Raw genomic sequence first — 22,887 nt, 5'->3', positions numbered from 1 at the left:
CCAGGGAAGGGCTCAGCACGTGCTTTTGTTAGAATCTGTGTTTGCCATTTAACTAAGTTCAGACAGCTCTTGGCTTCCACCAACATCTCCAGGACAGAGCAGAAGAAACTTGGAGGTGCACACAGAGGTCTCCAGCTAAGAACCTGTCTCCCTTCATCCTTCACAACCTTCTCTGATGCTCAGAAATAACTCTTGAACATCTTAAGAGCAGGTCTCAGACAAACATACCTGCAAGTCACAGCTAGAAAGAAGAAACCAAGGGTGACACCTGCAGTCCTGACACTGCCAGCAGCTCTGGCTGGGAGCCCTAAGCATCAACCATCATAACAACCCATAGGGAGAATGGCAGGAGAAACAGCGTCCTCAGCTGGGCACAAGGCTGGTTGAAAACACCCTTCCTGTCCCCTGGTTCCATCACTATGACATGGATTCCTACTGTTTACTTCTCCTATTTTAGAAGACATGTAGATGTTGCACTTAGGAACATGGTTCAGTGGTGGTCTTGGTGTTAGGTTAATGGCTGGACTTGATCTCACAGGTCTTTTCCAAGCAAAATTGTTCTATAATTCTAATTTAGAGGAGGAGACTAATAAACTGACCACCTTGGACCCACAGGAAGTCCAAACCTCCTGAGAATAATAACTTGGTGCAACATTATCAACCAATGAAAACAGCATGATTTCAGTACTGTGGCAAAAACTGGACATCACCTATGAAACTGATGGCAAAGAGAAACTGGTGCTCTCTCCAGCAAAAATGAAGTTATACAGTAAACACTGCAGCACTCTAGCTGATGGATTATGAATGACTCCTGTTTTCATCATTACTGAAGCCTTAATGACCTCTCAGAGATCATAGAGTTAAAGAACTGTTTAGGTTGGCTCAGGTTTAACTCATCAGCAACCCCAAACATTAAGTAACAGTGTTATCAGAGGAAAGCATAACCTTTGATGACTGCCTCCAAACACCACCTATGGGGCACCTGAAAAACCTACTTTTAAGAAATCCCTTGGCAGATGCAGAGAAGGAACCTGATTGAGTGTGCTTACCTATTTGAATTTCAGTGGCCTGATCACCGTTTGCCACTAAAAAAATAGGTATTTTCCCCTGACTAGGGGATTCATCTCACCTTTAAAACTGTCTGGGAGCTGTAAATCAAAACTCAGGATTTCAAAATGCTCCCAATGAGCATTTTTGAAGATTACCGCTTCCTGTTCCCACTGAGAAGTCCAACTCAAAGGAAAATATAAAAGTAGAATTAGGGAATTCCATTGCCTAGAAATACTAGTATTCTGACAAGCATTTTCCTTTTGTATTCCTGTATGTTTCAAAGCCGCTAAATGTAACCTAACCTCAAAACAAGATATTTATTTAGAAACACATATAATGCCTCTGTAATGTCCTTTTCTTCCTCTACATCTGAATAATATCACTTCCCAATCCTTCCCTTACCCAGAATGTGAATGGTGGATCCCATATTTTCCATTCCCAATTAAGGTACCAAAACAAAAATCTAATAAGAGACTAGTAATTAGATGTCACTATTGTAAAATATCTTCTGATTAAGAGGCAATTTCAGGAACTTTATGATCTTCTTAAAAGTTGGGAGGAAAATGAAGATGTTACTTCCCGAATAAGCAGGCAGAACATCTTCATCTAATTAAGTAGCACTCTGTGAGTGGATTTCCTGATTCTCTAAGTTTGCTCAAGAATACTCTGGCATTACTTTTTTACTATGGACCTATTTTTTCATCATCATGAGATGCTGCAGCAGTTGTGTGGTGAGTTGGGTTGGCCAGCCACCTGCTGAGCTGGTCCCTCACTCCCCCATCCAGTGTAAGCTTTTTTCAGGCATTCCAGCAAGAAATCAATTGCTGAGTGTATGCTGGAAATTTATGTTCTAAATGCTTAGGAAAGGAACTGACATCTCTTTTCCACATGTAGGCTGAAAAAAGTAACAGACATAACCACCAAATTTTACATGTGTTCATGCTCAGGTAAAGCCATTTTAAGCATCCATTACTCTTTTCCTTCCTCCTTTCAACCAATTTGAGCTCCATACCTAAATCACAGATAGAATGAGTGCATTGCTTTGCTCAGCAAGAAACTCCAGCACACACTAAATCATAACCAATAAAGCTGGTCCTGAAATAAAACTAGTATCTTGTAATAAGTTGAGGGGAAAAAAAAATAACAAAAGACAGCAGACATGCAAGGTATTATTAGAATTTTAAAGCTCTCTAGAACTTAATTAGCTCCTAGTATGAAAAACACCTACCTATTTCATGAAGCTATAATTCACCTGAAAAAAGACTTAACCCACAGAAAACCAGCTCAGTATCAGTCTCACATTGTTTTTCTACAGCCAGAAACTGGAACTAGTTCAGCCTCCTGAACCAGCAAGCCTGTCCTCAGTGTGCACATGCAACTACTGAAAAGGTCTTTGGAAGCCATGTACACCGACCAAAAGCAGGACAAACTCTCAAACTCTCCACACGGAGCATCAAAATCTATATGCACATCTATTTATCAATCAATATAATTATGCACAGGATGGGCTTTTGGGAACACAGCATGACTATGTTTAAATACGTGCACATGGTCCTCTTGAAACAGCCAAGGAGAAAACTCTTAGGAACAGCCATTTTCGTCTTGAAAATTGTGGCCTTGGTTGAAACGTGTTCTTAGAAAGTAAATATTTGCACATAAAAACCCTCTAACATACAGAATTACTGAAAAGTAACAACTGACCTGATAAAAATATACTTTCAGATCTTCATTATCTCTGTACTTATTTTCACTTTTACAAAGAGATGCCAATGAGAAGAAAGATATCAAGAGGGTCAGCAAACCAGCTGCTATTCTGCAAAAACAAACAAAAGAACAATAAAATTCCAGAAAATATCATCAAAAATGTCTTTTGCTGCTGTATGCTGTCTTGTTGCACTTGATATCCCACACCAGATTCAACCCCAGAAGCACTTTGGCTTTCCTAATCTATCCTGAATATTCAGTGTCTCCAGGTTCCTCCTGGATCATCTAATCCTGCTTTCACCCCTGTGTTTCCTTTTTATGACTGAGCTGAGTCAGGAGCTCCCTGCTCCTACCATACAAGTTTTATTAATGTACTGAAAAGCCCTGACTTGACAGATAGTGCCACTGCTCAAAAACAGAAGCACCTATTTCTCACTGGGATTCTGATTTTTCCTTCTTGTATCTTCTCCTCCAGCACTAATTTATCTTCAACATCCTGAGGTGTCACATATACATATATTTTTAATAGCTGCTTCAAGTCTTTCCAGCTTCAAAACTCCCTTGAAAAGTTTCAGATAAACACAGTGTTTCTAGGGTAAAATGTTTCATCAGAAGAATAAACAGAAAGATGTACAGCCTGGGCAAGGTGAATATAAAGAAGTGTCAGAGAGGAAGATCTGATGGTAATTTAATTCCATTTTGATTTCTGAGCTGTGCACATACGTTCTAAAGAATAGAAAAACCTCAGTTGGGACCAGCAAAAATACATACAGATGTACATACAGCTGAGAGGCAGTAATATAATCCAAGCAAATCTGTGCTGAATATTTCTAATGTGCCCAAGGATCAAGACTAAGAAGGGTTTTCAACAGACAGATTTAAAACACAGTAGAAAATATTGAGGCAGAATGCCAATAATCTTGGAAATATCTGGGCTCTCAATTCTACCTGCAATCACATATTACTGCTTAAATCCCGTATTTCACTGAGGATCAAGCACCCTGGCTCTGCTGAGGCACGGTACCATCACAGTCTAGGGTAAATTCACTCTTTCTGCAGTAACTACAATGAGACCACAAGCCTAACCCTTCAGGCCAGCCACGTGGATTGCATCCAGATATGAGAGAACGCTCCTATGACCAAAGAGTGGCTCACAAGAGGAGAGGGACAGATAACAAAGATGTACTAGAAAAACAATGCAAATCAACAACTGTAGAAAATCAGACAAGCAATACCAGAAAGGAAGACTCAGGACAGAGATGCAGAAGTGGACAAAGAAGAGACACAGGAGACACTGAGGAAGAAGAGAGTTCTGCCTATCCTGTTTGTTTCCTTGAATATCTCATTAGTACAGAGTGCTATTCAAAGACAGATTATTCAAAATTGCATGGATAAATTCTGAAAGATGCTGTCAAAAGTATATTGCTTTTGACTGAATTCTTATTCATGGATCATAGTGCTGTTTACCATATTTGCACCCCACTGAAGCTTCCCCTTTAATGATCACCTCTATTTTCCTGTAAAATTTGCAAATTTTGTATTATGAGAAATGTTTCCCTTGACAAGAAATTACAGAATAACACAAAGACCAAATGGATATGGCAAAAGAATTAGAAGTCTATTTTCATTCTCATTAGTGAATAACTGAGGTCTATATAATCATGTTATTTAAATTCTGAATTTCAATTCCTGTCTCAGCCAGATTTCAATAATACAATTCCTCACACATACCAAAAGGCAGCCTAAATTTTGAATCAAAGAGGAAATAAAAAATTTAAAGAACAAGATGAGATTCTTACACCAGAGGAATGTTTGGTTCTCTTCCTACAACAGGCATTAACGGAAATACTGCCAGGAGCACACACAGGAGAGTCCAGATCAATGCTTTTGTCTAAAAGAAGAAGGAGGTCATGTGGACAGACAATTGTCTAATCATAAAGAAATACTTCAGGGAACTACTAATAGCTACTAGCATCTCCCATGAGCAAAGACCCTGCATGACCCAGGAGTAAAATTAGCTAAAAAAAAAAAAAAGAGCACAGGGTCATTGGTATTACAGCACTTCAATTTAACACAGAAAAGAATTTCATTTACATAGCTGTCAAAATCCCATCAAAGACAATGATAATTAAAGCTAAGTTTACACTTACAAGCACCTTCTCAAAGCGTGGCCTTCACACACATTGCAGGCACCAGAAATCTGTCAATTGACCTTATAGAAGGAAGGCATAAAACTAATATTCTCAGAAGGTTGCAGCAGTTAATTAGTCAGCATTGAGAGAGAATATTCTGAGAATATGGTAACATTATCCAGTCTTTGCATCTATGTGCCATTTGATTTAGCCACCATAATCATCTAAGTAGTTCTCTAAACTCTTTGCTAGGAAGAAAAAAAACCCTATCCCAGGTGTTTTATTTAACTAAAAACATTAAGAGCTGTATCATTTTAAGTTTTCAAGTTCAAGTCAAATTAATATTCCTGAAAGGAAATTTTATGCTACAAAACATCATCTGTGTATATCCAGCTTGAAGACAAGTTACTCGATTACTCAACTAGAACAAAAAAATTGTAAATTAACAAATACAAGCCTCCATCTTGACAGCTCTTAGAGAGCAAGACTTAGCAATTTGACTCCTTTTCTCTATCCCAGGACCCTAGGTTTTAGGTATCCCCTGAAATAAGAGATGTTGGAATCAATTAATGGAAGAAATGTATCTTAAATTAAATTTCATGCCACTTCATGAAAACTGAGGGTTTTTCTTAAGAAAAACAATACAGAAAGCTGCCTCTGAGGAACAGTGTGTCCCAGCTGATTAGACAATAATGAATTGACAACTGCCTTTCAGTTATCTTCAATATTTTTTCTAATAAATGATCATATTAGTTAAATGGTGACACTTTCACCAATCGTACATGTCAACACCATAGTCACTGCAACAGTTTGATAAATGGTGTGCATTTCATATGATTGAGTCAAGCATTTTTTAGTGATCAACAACAGAAAACTGATAGCTAACTCATAGCTACCTCAAAACTCTTAAGCACTCTTACATTGCATAACAGATCTAGCCAGATCATACTAAATTCCCTTGCTTTGCTACATGCTGCTCATGACAGAGATTGGGAAAAGAGCATAACTGAAAAGGAATTCAAAGCAGCATTCCAAAGCATTCCCAACATCCTAAGATGCAGTCCAGCTGTTCACCATTTAAAACCTTGAGCAAAGCAATACAATACCTTAGCTTGAATCCACAGCTGTGTGATCACTGGCCAGCCAGCAAAGACAAGAAGGCCAATGGTGAGTGCAGAGCGGTAGAAAAAGCTGAACACCTAATTTAAAAAAATTCAAGAAGGGACTGAAAATCAAACACATTAACTCCTCAAAGAGGTAGAATATTAGCAATGAGATACCTTGTTGATACATAAGGATAAAATACTTACTAGTATTTCAATTCCCAGTATACAAACCAAGAGGAATCCTATAGATTGACCCATATGAAGTGACAAAACATTTGTGGCAAGGTCTTGAATAACGGGAATTCTGTTCAAAATGATGGAACAAGATAACATTTATTAAAAAAAAAAAAAAACAAAAAACACAGAAATAACATAGAATTTTACCTTTACAGGGCAAGGATGGGGTCAGAACACAAAAAAAGTTAGAGGTATTGCTGGTCCTGCCCAGACCCCATGCGTGATGGCCAGATGATCATTCTCCCCAGTTTTACTCGATAGAAAATCTACAACAAAACCCTCCAGCTTTTTTCCTCCCATATTTGGCACATCTTCGCCAGTGTTTGGACAAGCTTCAGATTATTCACTACCCCAACTGACTCTGAGTATATGAATATTTTTGGTTTATGTTGTGCTTAATGTCTGTCATAACTGATGAAACATTCAGAAGCTTTATAGAGAGAAAAACCTTCCTTGTTAGCTTTTCCTGTGCTTTATGAGACAGCTCATTATCTAACTGCAGTTGGTCTCATTTTCTCTGAATAATACTGAGTTGGTATCTACAAATTGCCAGTAGATCAGGAAAGTAAATAGAATCAGAAGATAACAAGTATTTTTGGGCCTGAAGTAAAAGGAGACCCAAACAAGACAAATATATTTCAATATGGGAGCACATTCCTCAACATGACTAACATGTGTTCTCCAAAAGTAGCTGGTGTTCAGCACACTTGACACTCTGCAGGATCATTTTGCAAAGTAAGTCAGCTGCTACAGGTATTTGCAAAGATTTTAGCACTCTTTTGCAACAGCTATGAGAGTACTGAAATTTTTTTTCATGGAAATAGTTTATTTTATTTTTGCTAATAGAAAAGATATCTTCTAGAATTGGCAACTGTATCAGTCTGTTTGGACACTACTCATTATGTCACTGAAATATAAACCAGAGTCCTTTGGAATGTCTCAGGAAACACTAAAGGAGGTTTAATAAAATTGTATCTAACTTTTTTCTCCCAAATTTATGGGAAAAATTTAATTCTCTACAAAAAGGAAGTCCAAACCTGGTCTTATAACAGCAGTAATAAATTGCATTCTTTACTTACTCTCTCAAAACTGCATACCATACTGGCACTGGCAAGAGACAGTATACATAGTATGTCCAAGGACATGTTTGAATCAACAGAAAAAAAGCTATTATCATTCCAGCAGAGGCAAAACTGTAGAAGAGTACAGTAGATTTCTGAAAAACAAATGTTTGGACAAACATTCTTGAAACAGGAATAACATGTTTTAAACTACACACTATTTTCTATTTGTTAGTTACACAGTAAAACAAATGCTATTTTAACACAGCCACACAAGCTGCCATGTGTCTCTACACAACTCTAGACAAAGTTGTCAGCCAGATTAAAAAAAACAACAGTAGGGTTTGAAGATCTAATTGTAAATGTGTCTCTTCATAAGGTCCTGCAGTAAAATCTGCATGCAAAAGGCATACTTGTACAATCTGGAACACAATATATGCAATGTTTAATGGACACTTGAAATCCATCTGAAGTTAGAGATGCTAAGGGTTTTGGGAAAAAGAACTCTGAAGTTTAGATTCTAAAACCAGAATATAACCTATTCAGTTCAAGTTCATAGCCTTACAGTCAAAGCATTTAATGAAATTCCATCAGCATATTTCCTCCTCCTGCTTGAGACATTTGTAAGAGAAGTAATTAAACTAAAATATTAAGCATTAACTCCTACCAGAAAAAAACCACAACTATTCAGGATCTAGGAACAGCTACAAAAGGAGGATTGTGACCAATCTTCCACAGGAGAAACTGCCTTGCTCAAAGAACCCACAATTTCAAAATACAACAGAGGACTAGTGTTGCACAGCACTAAAAGGTAACATAGCTACAACTGTTATTATATTTAATCCTAACCTACAGCTCCTGCTTTGGGCTTTTCTTAGTAAAAGAAATTCGGTATGGGATTAGAATGTTATGTACTCAAAGAAACATGGTCTCAGACTGAGAGCACTCTTAAGGAGAAACATCAAAGAAAGAAGAAAAATTTTAAAATGGGTTATCTCAGACAGGCAGGTCAGTCCTAAATCATCAGATAGCATCTCTTTTTTGTGCAAAGAGAAGCATTAAACAGTCATTCTGCATCTGCCTTTTATCTGGTCATTGAACTATTCTTCCTTATGCAAGGACATTCAGATATCAGAAGAATTACTGGTAAGGGAAGATTATGTACAAGTTTTAAATAAACAATTTAATCTGTATGTATTACAACTGGATATAGCAAAGGCAGCTTTTAGTGTAGGTAATGATGAAGACACTGTTTTCTTCTGCACAAATGCTAATTTTTTGAAAGAGTTAAGTAGACAGATACACAACTACATTAAATATGCTGAGAAGGAGAGACAATCAGCTAGCAGTTCACCTAGATGGATTAACATCTTTTCTGGCTCGCCCTCCCTGTAACTGATGTACAACTGCCTTGATCTAAACTGACAGCAAATGCAAGTTCTAAATGATTTTTAAAATAGAATTTTTGCTAAGATATGCCATTAGACTAAGAAAGGATATGTCATATAGAAAGCTGACCTAGGGCAATTTTATTAGTTTTAAATTTTACATTTGCTGACATATAGACAGAATGAATATGTATATATATGATATGCACACAATATAATTTATCACTGAATAAGTAAACACACACAATCAACATTTTATTCCATATAGCGACATAAATATTATAGAGTCCAATATAGTCAGTCATGCATTGAAAATGGAAACCAGATTTGCATTTCTGTAAATGTTTAAAATAGATTAAAAGGTTATGCTTCTTGCTAGGCAAAACAACATTCTATACCAAAAGAAAAAAAAACTGCTTTTTTTTCCATACTCAGCGTAAGAAACAAAAACTTTTAAAGATATACAGGATATGCAGTTCCATTACTCAGAGGCTCCTTGATTTTAAAAGGTGGTGCTTTGCAGGAGGCTATTTGTCAGTGGTAGATTACTCTCTGCAAATTTCTTTAAGTTGCTCCAATATAAGCTATAAACCAAATAACTTCTGTATATGAAGCATTAGCCTCGCTTTGTGATTCTCCAAGTATTTAGGAACACTAAAAAGGTTTCTACAGAAAAGGGCCTCTTATGAAAACTGAGGGAAGAGAAATTCTATCAACAAAGAACTAAGAAACCGATTTTTTTTCTGCCAGTGTCACTAGCATAAAATCTGCCTTCAACTAGTAAAATCAATATACCAAACTAAATCTACGTCAACTAAGAATGCAAATTTTTTCCTTAATGTAGTTATTAATATTCCTGATACTCAGTCTATTTATTGTAATTATTTTGTTTGTATCTAACATAACATGCATCCTGAATTATCTCCTCAGTTATTTGATGAAAAAAAACCTAAATCACACAGTACAGCACTTATGAATATTTTCCATTTTAATTTTGTTTGAGCATTTTCATTAAAGGTCAAGACTATCTCATTTCAGCCAGTAGTAAAAACCTCAAGACAGCATGATAGGAATCTTCTCAGCATATTATATTGAAGGCAATAAAGATGCTAAGTGAGCGCTCATTCTCACCTACATTACAAAATGAAACAATTCCTTCTATTCTGAACAAATTCTTGAAGTTTGGGAGAATTTTCCCTCCCCTGCAGGCTTTAATCCTTCTCTAGTGAAATGCTAGCTTTTTGCCTATTCACCTTTTTGAGGTCTCTTTCCCTGATGAATGACTGAAAAGAAATTAAGTTCATAGGATTTTATACTTTGTGAAAAATCAAACCATAATAATCTTGTCAAAAAGAGCTTCCTTCATCTTTCATGTCTTCTGCTGCACACTTGCAGATCACAAAGATCAAGAGAGCACACCAATCTGTGAAACAACAGCTCACCTTCTATCAAAGCAGGCTATACATTTTAAAAATGCCACGATTGGACTGCACAGTTTCTGAGAACAGATGTAAAATTGCCAAAGAGGGCAGGAACAAAATAATTTACGTGCTGGGGTTTTTTTGGCCTTACAGTGAATAACATCAATGAAACTGGAAGGCTGTATTCTGTATTCTTCTAAACAATTATTATTATAACAGAGTGCTGTTGATGCTGAAAATTAAACCTGGGAAAATCAAACCCGGTTTAAAGACAGACCCTTTAATAGTTTTAAATCACTATGTTTGCTTACACTTGCATTAGCATCTCAAATGGACAGCTGCAGGAAGAAAAACTGAAGAAGCACAGTACTGCATACTCAGACTTACGCAGTTTAGGAATACTGATCCTAATCAATGGATTTAGCAGCAACACTACACAGGATTACAGTAGCTGGAAAACTCAACACCTTACAAAAGAAGTGTAAGGTGTGCAATTTATCCTGCACAGAGTCACTTAGCACACATATAATACTGAAAACTGATAGAAAAAAATAATTGAATGCTTCCAACCTACCTTTTCATTAGTTGGGACAGTCTTGGTCAAATTGGTGTGGGCCTTGATAATGACCAGAATCACGTAAGTTGTCCAGCCCACAAAACCCACTGCAATACTTAGACCCAGGAATAATCTATCATACTTATGGTAGTAAGACAAGCCTTCCAAAGCAAGGTTAATCAGGGTTTTGCACAGGGCTACCTGGAGGCAGACAAAACATTTAAGCAACATATTAGAAGAGTGTGAGCTTCCCATTCCACAAATTAACCTGACAGCAACTGGAGTTCAAGCAGCTCCACCACTCTTGGCACATGTGTCCTCTCCATGCTCAGGTATAGTGTTTTGGCCAGCACCAACTGCTGGAGTACACACTGCTTGGGACTCCTGCTGGATATCAATTCAACCATCACCTGGCTCCTTCACCATCCTCCCTGGCCATGACAGTCATTAGATGGTGAAAGCTACACAGACAGCACACCTTGAACACCACCTATTAACAAGCATGCCACTTTGTTTTCCCACAAGCATTTGACTGTATATATTCCAGTGTAAGTTACCCCCTTAAAAAACAGTCACATGCTTCTGAAGGCACATTTACATAGGAGAAGGATTATGGATGCAACTGAAACATGGTCACTCTCCACAGCCTGAAGCATTCCCTGCCTGGAGTTTGATGTCCTCCACTTCAGTAAAGCCTGATTCTGCAAGAACCATTGGTGAATTCAGAGACTAAACTGCAGTCCCAGATTCATTCACAGAGCATCTGCTTGTAGCTCTCAGGACATAAATCACTTGGAAACAAAAAGGGTTGTACCCAGTTGTAGCAGGTTCAGTTCGTAAATCGGGCAGAAACACCAAGTGTAGTGGTTTGGTCCAAAATACTCATTACTTACTTATTTACCTTCTGTGAGATAAGAATTAGGAGAAAGCAAAGCAGGCACAAAACTTAAAAGAATATAAAGAAGTTTATTAACAGACCTAAAAGAAAGAAAAAAAAAAATCATACCACACCTTCAGAACACTTCTCCTCCCCTCACCTTTCTCCCTTCTCCCACTGACAATGTAAAAAGACAACCCTTGAGATTTTCAGTCAGTTTACCACTTCCACAATAACCCTGTTCAGTTCACTTAGGGAGAGGAGTCTCTCTTGCTCATGCTATGGAGACATCTCCACAAGAAGTTCTCTCATGGCTCAGTATTACAGCGAGACAGCCGCCCAGGTTGGTTCTCTGCTCGCATGTCAGAGTCCCTTCCCACAACTCGCAGTTTTCCCCACAACTGCTTTCAAGGGTCCAATCTTGAGCTACTGGGGTACCATTTAAAGGTTGAGCTGTTCAGAAACAAAGGTTCTCTTCACCCATCTCTGGGAGCATCTTCATCTCTAGGAATCGAGGCCCTCCCCCTTCCCTGGGAGAAAAAGGATCCTCATCATCTTCATCTCTAGGACTATCTCTGGGAGCATCTCTAGGAACTGAGGTCTTCTCCTTCCAATTTGGAGCAAGAGTCCTCATCACTTCCATCTCTCCCTGTTCAAACTTCTCATCAAATTACAGCTGCTTCAACATTTGCTTATTCCAGCACAGGTACTTTTGCTCACAAGTACAGTTTGAACGCTCTATGCCCCATGCTTTCATGAAATTACAATGGGTACTCTGTTATATCATAGTCCATCACCACCATAGCTTTACAACAGAATTTCAGCTTCTAAGCATTTCCTCTTTCTCCTCCCTTAGGGTTTCAGCTCTTCCTTCTTTACTGACTTTGGAGCACTAAAAGGGTTAATCTCACCCGGGCCTTGCAGCTGGAATTCGCTTATCGCCGTTGGCCACATGATCTTTGTTGGGCAGCGGAGCAGCTTCAGCTGAATCTTCAGCCACACTGGAGGGGGGGTGTGTAGAGCCAGCCCGTGCCATCTGCACGGAACAGGGACATGGGGGCTGCGGGTGGAACAGGGCCACACAGCTCCAGGATGGCTGTGTCCCAGCCCTGCTGGGCTGCACAGGCCCAGGCCAGTTACCTGTCCCAAGGCCGGAAGCAAGAGAGAGCTTTCCCGGGGTTTGTCCATTCTTAAATGAGGACCACAGAGGCATGTCAAGCTTTTTTTTAAGTGGATTAAAAAACTGTCAATATTCAAACTAGCCAGTTGATAGGTTCTGTCAGGTCATAGAGGAAGCTGTAAGCACCTCCTGGCAAGAAAATCGCTTCTGGAGCTATGCTAACCCACGACACCAGTCTAACCACCGGTCCCCTCACTCCATGCCTCCACTGGGGAGACACCATGATAAAGACCATGGGTTTTCCCACCGTGAGTGTCATTTGGGTGTGTTGACCCCTGTGATTTACCCAAAGACGGGAAGCTCATCTGTGTGATTTGGAAGAGTACAAGAAGCAGCTGAACGTACACAATGAAGGTTTTTTATATGTGCAGGTATCCGGTTGGGATTCAAAAATGACAAACACAGAAAAAGGTACGGCAACTACTGAAGAGATCACAAGTCTGCCAGTGGGCAAACTCACCCCAAATGACATCTATTCTATACAATTATGAGTGCATATTTGCAATACAAAGAGCTGCAGGGTTCAGGCAAAGAATCATCCACACCCCAACTTCTGGGAATGGAACAATCTTTCTGCATTGCAATACAGGATGCTGAGGACAACCAGGGCAAGGCACAAGTCTGATGTGTGAGTGATCAAAGACTGAACTTAAACCCCTGGAGCACTCCAACAAACAAGGAGTAAGATTTACATATAACCAACAAGACAAAATTGCAGGTTCTACTCCTGAAATGTATAAAATGTCTCCTAAAAGTAAATGTGATAGCCAAGTAGAAGTATTAGGAAACAAAAAAGAAAACTTTCTCCCACAGCAAAATAGATCCATTTATTTAAGACGAACTATTTCCACTTTACAACAAAGCAAGTAAAAAGGCATAAGAATAAAATAGATTTAGCTGTCCTGTGCATAAAATAGTAATTTATTACCCTAAGAATCATATTAGGAAAAAAGAACTGAACCCTAACACATAATGGAATTCTTCCATGCATCTGGCAGGTTAAATATAATCTTACATATTCAATATTTTCATGTACTTTTTAACACAGAAGTCAATGACCAAACAAAAACTATTAAATTGAAAAAAAACGGTTAAAATGAAAGACTTCTTGGTATAATTTAGCTCTACAAATTCTTTCCGTGAACATCAGAATACAAGTACCAGTGAACCTGCACCCACTGAGTACTCTGTCACACAGTGAGTGTTAGCAAGTGCTTAGGAATGTAATACTGGAACTGAGAAGCATGGTTCTATGTATGGTTCCCAGTCTGACACACTGAAATGTGAAAGTGAAACCATGAACAGTTGGTTCAGGTAAAAGAACAAAAAAAGCAGGATCTGTGATGAAGCAAGATACCACACTTTTTTTTATGCAACTAGCAGCCTAAGAAGTGTGAACATGAACTACATTCCTCAGTTTATCTCCCAATTTACCCTTTTCTACTGTGGAAAATAAAAACATACACTGTGTGTCATTATATTACAGAATGGCAACAAACAATTTAAGAAGTATGAGAAAAAAATACAGTAGGTCAGTATTATTCATTATAACTCATATCAAAATGCAAAATTTTGGAGACTTCCATGGGGGTTTTGAGTCAACGAGAGGTGCATCATAAGGAAGGAAAAAAGTTTTATTTCTCAGTTCATTTTGATTTAAAGAAAACAAAATATTTACATAGAGCCAAAACAGACTTACCGCTTCATCGTACTTCTGCTGCTGAATATACAGTCTTATTTTTTTTAACAAGTTGATCTGTTCAAAATCAGAAAGAGGTCTGTACAACAAAATAAAGAGATATTAATGATTAATTTTTTCTGCTCATGAAAAGAAGAACTTTGCAATTAGAAGAATTAGTCTGTAATGAAACCAAAATATTCTGAACTTCATTAGAAGCAATTAGGTAATTGAGACTAATCTATTCCTCTGCATTCATCTTCACACATGTCAACACAGCTGCTTTTTAACTTATCTCAAAATCTTTGCATTAACAGACATTTCTTTTATGTAGTTGATCCCATCTAATCTGCTGAAAATTATCTCCCTTGTGCATTATTATTGAACATGGGTCTGGACAAGAATCATGGCACATACAAAAATTAAGCAATTTAACTGATTTGAATATGGCTGTAAGCAGTTTATAAGATAGCACTGGATGATTTGCTTAGGTTCCACGCTAACAGTAGATGATGCCTAACAATCTTCTCTTTGGAAAGTATGACCTTGTCTCCTGTTACACAAGCAGCTATCAGCTGAGTCCCCAGAGCAGGGGATAACACAGTTACCTGGCTACACTGAGGTCAGTGATAAAAATCTCTTTGATTTTAATGAATTTGATCATCCACCTAAACAATTGCTACCATTCTTCCCTTACAGAATGTAGTAACAAGGACAAATAAGCCAGTCAACCAAACTCCATCAAATGAAGGGAGAAGGACCTGTTGCTCCTGTACCATTTTCTTCCCAAGTTTAGGGACAGCAGCAGGCCTGAGAATCCCAGGCTGACCCTGCATAAGTTATAAGCCACAACACAGTCACTGTTGCTCTAGACACCACAGGCAAACCACCACGGGTCACAGCTTTCTGCAGCCAGTGAATGCACACAGCAGTTTTCCTTCACACCTTCCACAACACAGCAGAGGCACAGCACCAGCTCTCAGCATCCACAGCACAGGATGGCCCAATTGCATGCCTCTCTCTGCCACACCTGCTCCTTTACATGCCTCATAGACGGACCACCAAACTCATGTTTCAGGCAGTGGCAAATCAGGTGACTCCCACCATTTAAATCAGCAGCAGTTGCCTGGGTGGTCACTCAGCTGAACCACAGGAGCAGGTCTTGATTTTATGCAGCTGCTGCATAGAAATGCTCATTCCTGCAGCTCCCAAACAGCTATGAATAACTTTTGCCTACAACCCAGTTGATAGGCTGATACAGCAGTTGATACATCAGCAATACATACATATCATCCTTTGAACCATGAAATATATTCCACGTATTCTGTACCTGAACAACCTGAATTTTTATTAGTAGTAACATCCTGGTATATTTTGATGCTATTTCATTAAGTTCAGAGCACAGTAGTATTGTGCAGGAATCTTCCAAAACACTGAATAATTTGAACAGCAACTGATCTTACTTTTGAGAAGAGTAAGTAACTGTATTAAGAAAATGTTTGTCTCTTTTCAATCTAGAAAAGAATTGAAGGATGATACCTATAAACAAGTAGGAAGAAAGAGGTCCCATAGAAAAGGAAAAAGGGAGAAAAAAGATGGTCACAAGGTCATGGTAAAAGTTTGATCACCTTAACTTTGAGGGGAAACAAAGGATTTTAGAAACCAGACTTGAAAAATAGCAAAGTGAATGTTGGTTGTTTTCTGCACCTTCATGACATGTGCCTCTGGAAGCCAACCTTACGTCTGGTAGAGGAAAGGGAGCAATACACCCACCCAAGGTGGGAGTTTCACCATGTGTGGAGATTAATAGGAGGAGGGGAAAAAAAAACAAACATATCTTAGATTTTAGGTAAAGATTAAAAAAAATCTGGAATAAATATTCAGAAGGTTTATTTAGGACTTAAACACATTCAAGACGTTCCTATGTTCCCTGTCTCATTTTTATTGTTTTACCCATACTGTTTTCTGTGAATTATATCCTTGTCATATTCAATGCAAAATCTTCCAAGCCAAAATTATATTTTACTTCATATTTTTAGTCATTTAGCTATAACCCACTTATTATCTTTTTATTCTCACTGAATCATTATATTATTAATGAACAATAGTCTTCACCTATTCCTTCTTAGAGGACAGCACCTAGGATCTCTGTACATGGATGGTGTAACAGAATAAAAGGGGTTTTCAAACAGTAAAATGTTGAGTAAGTCAAACACTGAAAGCAATTATTTTGTCAAATGGGGTTACCATTGGCAGGTGCATTGTTAATTTTCAAAAGCTAATATTATAACACATGTTTTACCTTCCTTACATATATATAGTTTTCAAGAGGTTGAATTTACAATTGTCTAACAACTGTTTTTGTAAAATTTATGAATTTCACCAGAAACTAAGGATTATTCATATATAACTATGAAAATGCAAGGAGTGATCATTATCTTAAGATATTTTTTACCTCTGTATTAAACAAAAAAGCGAAGAAGTGATTAAAGAATTTTTGTATTTTATACCAGACTAAAAAGGTTACCAAATATGCTGATAATCCCTCAATTAAAGAATAAGCCTAGCTCACCATAAGCAGTTTATCATCCATTGAGGACACTGATTCACTTCCTGAAGCTTACAAAGTAGATGAGAGATTTAAAAGAAATCTAGATGTAGCAGAAAGCATAGAGACAAAGATGAGCCATGAACAAATATGGAAAGTTGCCTATGAAAAAAACCCATGGACTTAGAAATGGTGGTTCTATAAAATCTACAAGACTTACCAAAAAACAAAACCACAAGGAAAATTTAAATCTGAGAAGCTAAAGCTTGAGCTGTTCTTAGCACCACTTGACTTTAACTTAAAGTATTTTAAAGGTCTCCAGTAGTATACAGTGTTAGGAAATAATAAACTGATAAGATTTATCTCCCTGTGTTTTACTGTACAGCATCCCAGAGGCACTAGTAAATGTCAATGTATTCTCAAGGTGACTTAATACATATATCCACACAAGCAATGTTAATAGCAATGAAGTGAATTTACTGATCATCATTAGAAAGATTCTGAACTCTAGAAGGAAAACCACAGTGTATGTGTATATGCTCTTGCCAGCTATCCGTCATCAAAATCCAATTCTAACAAATTCAAGATGAATAGTCTTGACTAGTAAAATCTGAGGTCTTCTTCCATAACACAAAAATACCTGTCCTATTAAGAGACACACACAAAGAGAATTCAGTCAGAGGACTCAACTCTATCCTTCTTTCCTTAAAAGTATTGCCAAACACATGCACTGAAAAGTGTAGTACTCAGAGGTTTAACTCAAAAAAAAAAAAAAAAAAAAAAGGCAAGAACTCCATGGTCACGTAGATTATAAACACACACACATCCACAATACCATCAGGATTCTAAAGACAAAATTACATTCTTCCCAGAAAACGATGGTGGTTCTGGAAGAGTAACTTTATTTTTCATTATGGCTAGCAGAGATTAACTTCCTGGTTCCAGACAGAAATCACAGCTTCATCCATGAATAAACATAATTAATTATGAAACAAGATGATTGGGCTAATCATGCAAGTGCTTGTAAACTCTCTCTTCTGAGATGTGAGTTACCCTTGTCATAGGTATACCTGACAAAATTAATCTTTCCAGCACATCATTCATGCTTCATATAAGCTAAGCTATTTGACAGCAATTCACAACAAGACTGTGATGAAGAACGTTCACCATAGCAATGTCAAAGGGATCTCTTTGGCCAATGAGTCTTGTTTATCATCACACTACAGAAATTACCATCCCCAACGGCATAGGTAGCATGATGCAGTCAAACCATGAAATAAAAAATCTCAGAACAGAAGGAGATGCCTTGCAAATATATCTGTATCCACCACTGCTAGTTTGTTAATTTTATTATGCCTGGTTATTTGGGTAAAGATTTATGGTAATTTTATTGCACAGTAAATTTTCCAGAATTCTACTACAGAAAGTAACCCCTTCGTGTCTGTCTTAGTTGAACACTTAAATTGCTGCAGATTTAATAATGAAAGTCAAGGAAGGATCACAGACCTGTAGATGAAAAGTACAAAGAGAAAGACTGAGATCTTCACCTAGCTCACTGTCAGATGAAAACAAATTTATTTCAGCTGCTTCCCTATACACACAAACCCCATGTACCTATGTCAGCTCACGCACATCTACACCCCTCTATCACTGCCTTTTCACTCCCCCCATCAGAAAAAAAGAAAATACTGTGCATCCTACAACTCTTTAAGAGTGGCAAGATTTGCAAAAGACAGTGATCACATTCCTATGACCCTTATCCAACAGCAAATCAGAAGTAGCTGTACAGCAGTCTTCTACCTTTTTATACTGGCTATCTGGGAGATGGGGAGGAAAGCACCAGCTCCTCCTGTTGATGCAAAACTAAAAAGCTAAAGGAGATGGACACACATCCCTTGACCCTCATGATAACCCCATGATGGGAGCAAGCATTTCAATAAAGTCTGATAGGATTTTGTATAGGTGGGTGACCTTCTGAACACCATATAAAGGAGAGCATCCAAGGCCTCTGCCATCCAGACACTGCTGGGGACAGGTGCCAGTGCCTCTCTGCTCTCTCCATGGGAGAAAATTGCCAGCAACAGAATCAGCTGAGTATGTTCAAACTCTGTTACCGCACATCCCTCTGTGAGAGCGCCATACTACAGAGAAGAGATGGCTTCCACTCCAGCAGTTCAGCAAGCAGCTGAAATAATACTTACAGGACCCACTATTACTGCTTTGATCCACACAGCAATAATTTGATCCAGTGCTGGCAAAATGTCATCTTAAAAGTGCAGATATAAGACTGGCCTGATGTTTTAGCGGGGCTGCTATTCAAAAGCAACTGAGCCAGTGCAGCAACAGGCTTCAAAAATGCAGTCAGTCTCCCCTGAGAGCTGCCTTCAAACATTCCCAGTGCACAACAGAGATGGCGCCTGAGAAAGCACCAGGTGGGTAATGGGAGAGTAGAGACACAGATCTTGCATTCAACATTATTCATGTAGCAGAAACATGATTGCACACTTATTTCTGTTCTACATCAAATTTGCTGCAGTTAGCAACCCACGAGTGCAGACACTTAATATTGATGACAATGCAACCACAAATGAACCCAACTTTGCCATTCTCTTGTTTCTTTCCAAAGTACTGTGCAGAGTCTTGTAGGAGCTGAATGAAATGCATATGAGAAAACTTTCCCAGCTCATCCGTAGCAGAGAACAATCAGAAAGACAATGAATGGCAAGGGATGCAAAGTCTTGAGTTCATTCAACAAAATGTGGAAAAATTGACCAAATAAATATTTCAAAAGTCAAAGTCTGGAACCATGATATTTACTTTCTGTTGAACTTGCTGTGCAATACAAAGTATATGATGTTACTGGGGGCAATGATCAGGAAAAAGAAAGCTGTTACAGTTCTATGGACCTCACCAAATTACTTATTTACATTAATTTTAATGGCCAGAAGCCAATTTTCTCCCATTTTCAAAATGCGTTCAATTCCAGTTCTTTAGATGTGCCTTTTCAGAAGAAAGAACTATTTTACAGTATCTGCCAAAGACAGACTGAAAGCACATACTATGAGATACAGAGACAATCCTTTGCATACATTTTAGTTTTGATCAAAGAGTGAAGCTTCAAAGATTAAACAATTTGGTGGGTAACTCAGTGATCCTTAATCTGTTTAGATGGCCTTAATTTTACTGGTTTACTAAAATATTTTCAGGTAAGCTGCTAAAAGAGGCAAGTCCTAAGAAACCTGATTTTCATAATTAGAAGATACATGTTGATTACAGATTTTAAAAATTACAGCCATAGTTTTAGTATGCTAAAGTTGTGCTTTTTAAAAGAAAATGTGCTGTACATAAACCTACAATAAAGAGTTTATTACAGCTTCATAAAGCCCGGAACCCACAATATTCCCTCTCCCAACTTAATCTAATCTCTTTGCTCCTGCTGTTCCACTGCCAGGAGTTTCAGTTTTGGAGGTTCTAAATTTCAAGTGGGTTTTTGTATTTCTGGATTTTCTGACTACTGTGTTTAAAATTTTAGTCAGGTAGTCTAGTTGTAGGGTTGTAGTCAGCTATCTTTGCAACTCAGTTTTCCTTTTTCTTTTAAGAAGCGTTAAAAAGCACTGCTGGCACTCCAAAAGAAAGAAAAGGATTAAGGAAGTCAATAAGGCTCCTTTAAGTTCTGAGGTTTTTGTTCTTTAATGCATAATGAAATGAAAGGAGGACACACACTTCCACAGGCCAAAGGTAGCAAAAAGTATATTTACTGACACATTGCAAAAGCCCATCGGTACCTCTATTCTTTTGTATTCATCAGATTCACAAACATGCAGAGGAGGACAGCAGGACATCAGTGAACCCACAGGAAATGGTCTGACTGCTAATGCTCTAACCCTGGACTGTCAAGTCTCAGGAATTAAAACAGCCTTTAATATTCACAAATCAGAATCCCTGATGTAGCATATTCAACTGCAGAGTGCCTTAGGATATCTATGTAAATCCTTTAGATAACAAAGATGAGAGAAAAAGGAGCTGACAACTAAACTGCCAGCTGCAAATTCACTGACCAGAGAAGCAATTAAGGTAACTGGGCTGCACACAGCATATTTTGCATGTAAACTACTACAGCAAGGGCTTCAGAGAATCAGAGGCCAGAAGGGAGGAGGCCACACTCTGAAATTGTCCCTCTGGCCCCCTTAAAGCAGAAGTGAGAAGCTGGATGCAGGGATCATCCAGGAGCTGGGGGTTTGTCCAGAAAGCCATAGCAGGACATAATGCTGAAGTCTTGGAAAGGGAAACTGCTTTTCAGAGAAGGTGGAAGATCCTTGAAGGAAAAGAAAGGCACCATTTTTAAAGTCTCTTCTATTTTAGTACTACAGGGGAGGGATATGTGCTGACTCTAAATAACACCCTGCCAATGCTGCAAGTGAGCCCTCAGCTCTCCAAGATACATGATGATTTGTATCAATGACTTATGTATGATTTATAACAATGAGCTGGATCTAGGTATCTGCAGTGTTGTGGCTATGTAGTGTTATACCACAGCTCCTCTTCTGCTCCACAATCCTACATGCCAATCCTAAACCCTAGTGACCATTTTTCAACCAGCTGCATCCAGAGCAGGCAGTTTGTGCTGTGCTGGGCAAGTACCTACTAGCAGGGCCCCATGGCCACCAAAACACATCTGGGAGACCACCAGTACTGATCCTGACCATGAGACCATTGTACTTCAAGGAGTCAATGATCCACATAGCAGTTACCCTCAGTAGGCCCAGGCTTGTGGTGCCCAAATACCTTGGCCATGGGACAAACCCAGTCAGCTGGTAGAACAGAGGAGCCTGCAGGCAGTTCCCACTCTGCAACAGGGACTACACTGCCTGCCTGTCCTCATGTATGTAAGAGCTGCAAGAAGTTCTCATGTAAACCTCCATACTGACAACAGAATATATTACCAGAGATGATTTCTTAATAGAAAATAATATAGCAGCTTGAATGACCAAAACAAGGGAACTTCCCCACAGCCAGCATCTGTGTCGCAACATCAGAAAACTGATCCAGTGCTCCATGAACACAGGGTACCCAGCATCTGAAGGGACATACGATTTACTTGCTATCTGTATTCTTCTGTTTGTTTTATATTATTAAGACAGCTATTTTATTAAGCTATTGGTTATTGGGCCTTTATTACTGATATCCAGAAAGAGTTCTGTACTCTGCCCCTTACCTCATGCCCTGGAGCAGAGCATTCTCTGTCCATCCCCTCCTACCACCTGCTGTATACCCTCCCTCACCCCTATTGCATGAAGTTCCAAGAAAAGGCCAAAAGGATTTATAATACAAGGAAATAGAGAAATATACATTAATCTTGTGATGCTTTATCTTATACACCAGCCTTTTAGCTCCTTCTAAAGACCTTACCTACTTCCTACTTGATAGTAAATCCAATTACATCCAGTCCTCCTGCGCAGAAGCCGCTGCCAGTTAGCTTTTCATGTACACACTAAAAGCTCCCGAGTGCACTTCTGAAACTCAAGACCAGCAGGATGTCTGCCTTCTAAGAGGATTGCATCCTCCCTGAGCAGCAGAGTGCTTCAGACATGGCCCATTCAGTGAGAGAGAAGCTGACAATTTTGCCAAAGAACAGGCATTGATTTCTCCCTAAAGAGATAATACCTATACTATTTAATCAGGAGGGCTTTTTGTGAAAATTAATACAAAGCCATTCTTTTCATTTGAGCACTTTGTCTCTACAGCACTGAAGTTCTACTTTTTCATGTATATACACAGGTTCTTAAAGTCAAGGGTGGAGGGGAGAGGGCTGCCAGTCTGCCTCCCACCACCAGCAGGCTCAAGGTGCCCACACTGGCCTGCTTGTACCAGCGGTCCCAGCAGCAGCCTTATGCCTAGATTCACACCTGATAACACAATGGGGACAAAGTAGAGAAAGGAAAAGGCTAG

General features: G+C 38.6%; 1 protein-coding gene across 1 annotated transcript in view; it reads right to left on the bottom strand.

Moving 5' to 3' along the window:
* Positions 1-22,887, bottom strand: part of PIGN (phosphatidylinositol glycan anchor biosynthesis class N) — a 109,604-nt gene that overhangs the window by 36,247 nt on the left and 50,470 nt on the right. Inside the window, exons 13-19 of the mRNA XM_032117172.1 lie at positions 14,412-14,490; positions 10,674-10,856; positions 7,309-7,445; positions 6,197-6,296; positions 5,993-6,085; positions 4,554-4,645; positions 2,752-2,863 (exon numbers count right to left, since the gene is read on the bottom strand). Of these exons, the coding sequence (XP_031973063.1) occupies positions 2,752-2,863; positions 4,554-4,645; positions 5,993-6,085; positions 6,197-6,296; positions 7,309-7,445; positions 10,674-10,856; positions 14,412-14,490 (796 nt within the window). The remainder of the gene's footprint in view (positions 1-2,751; positions 2,864-4,553; positions 4,646-5,992; positions 6,086-6,196; positions 6,297-7,308; positions 7,446-10,673; positions 10,857-14,411; positions 14,491-22,887) is intronic.

Source organism: Corvus moneduloides, chromosome 1 (genome assembly GCF_009650955.1).
Source record: "Corvus moneduloides isolate bCorMon1 chromosome 1, bCorMon1.pri, whole genome shotgun sequence".
Taxonomy (NCBI): Eukaryota; Metazoa; Chordata; class Aves; order Passeriformes; family Corvidae; genus Corvus; species Corvus moneduloides.
This window is presented reverse-complemented; position numbering and strand designations above follow the sequence as displayed.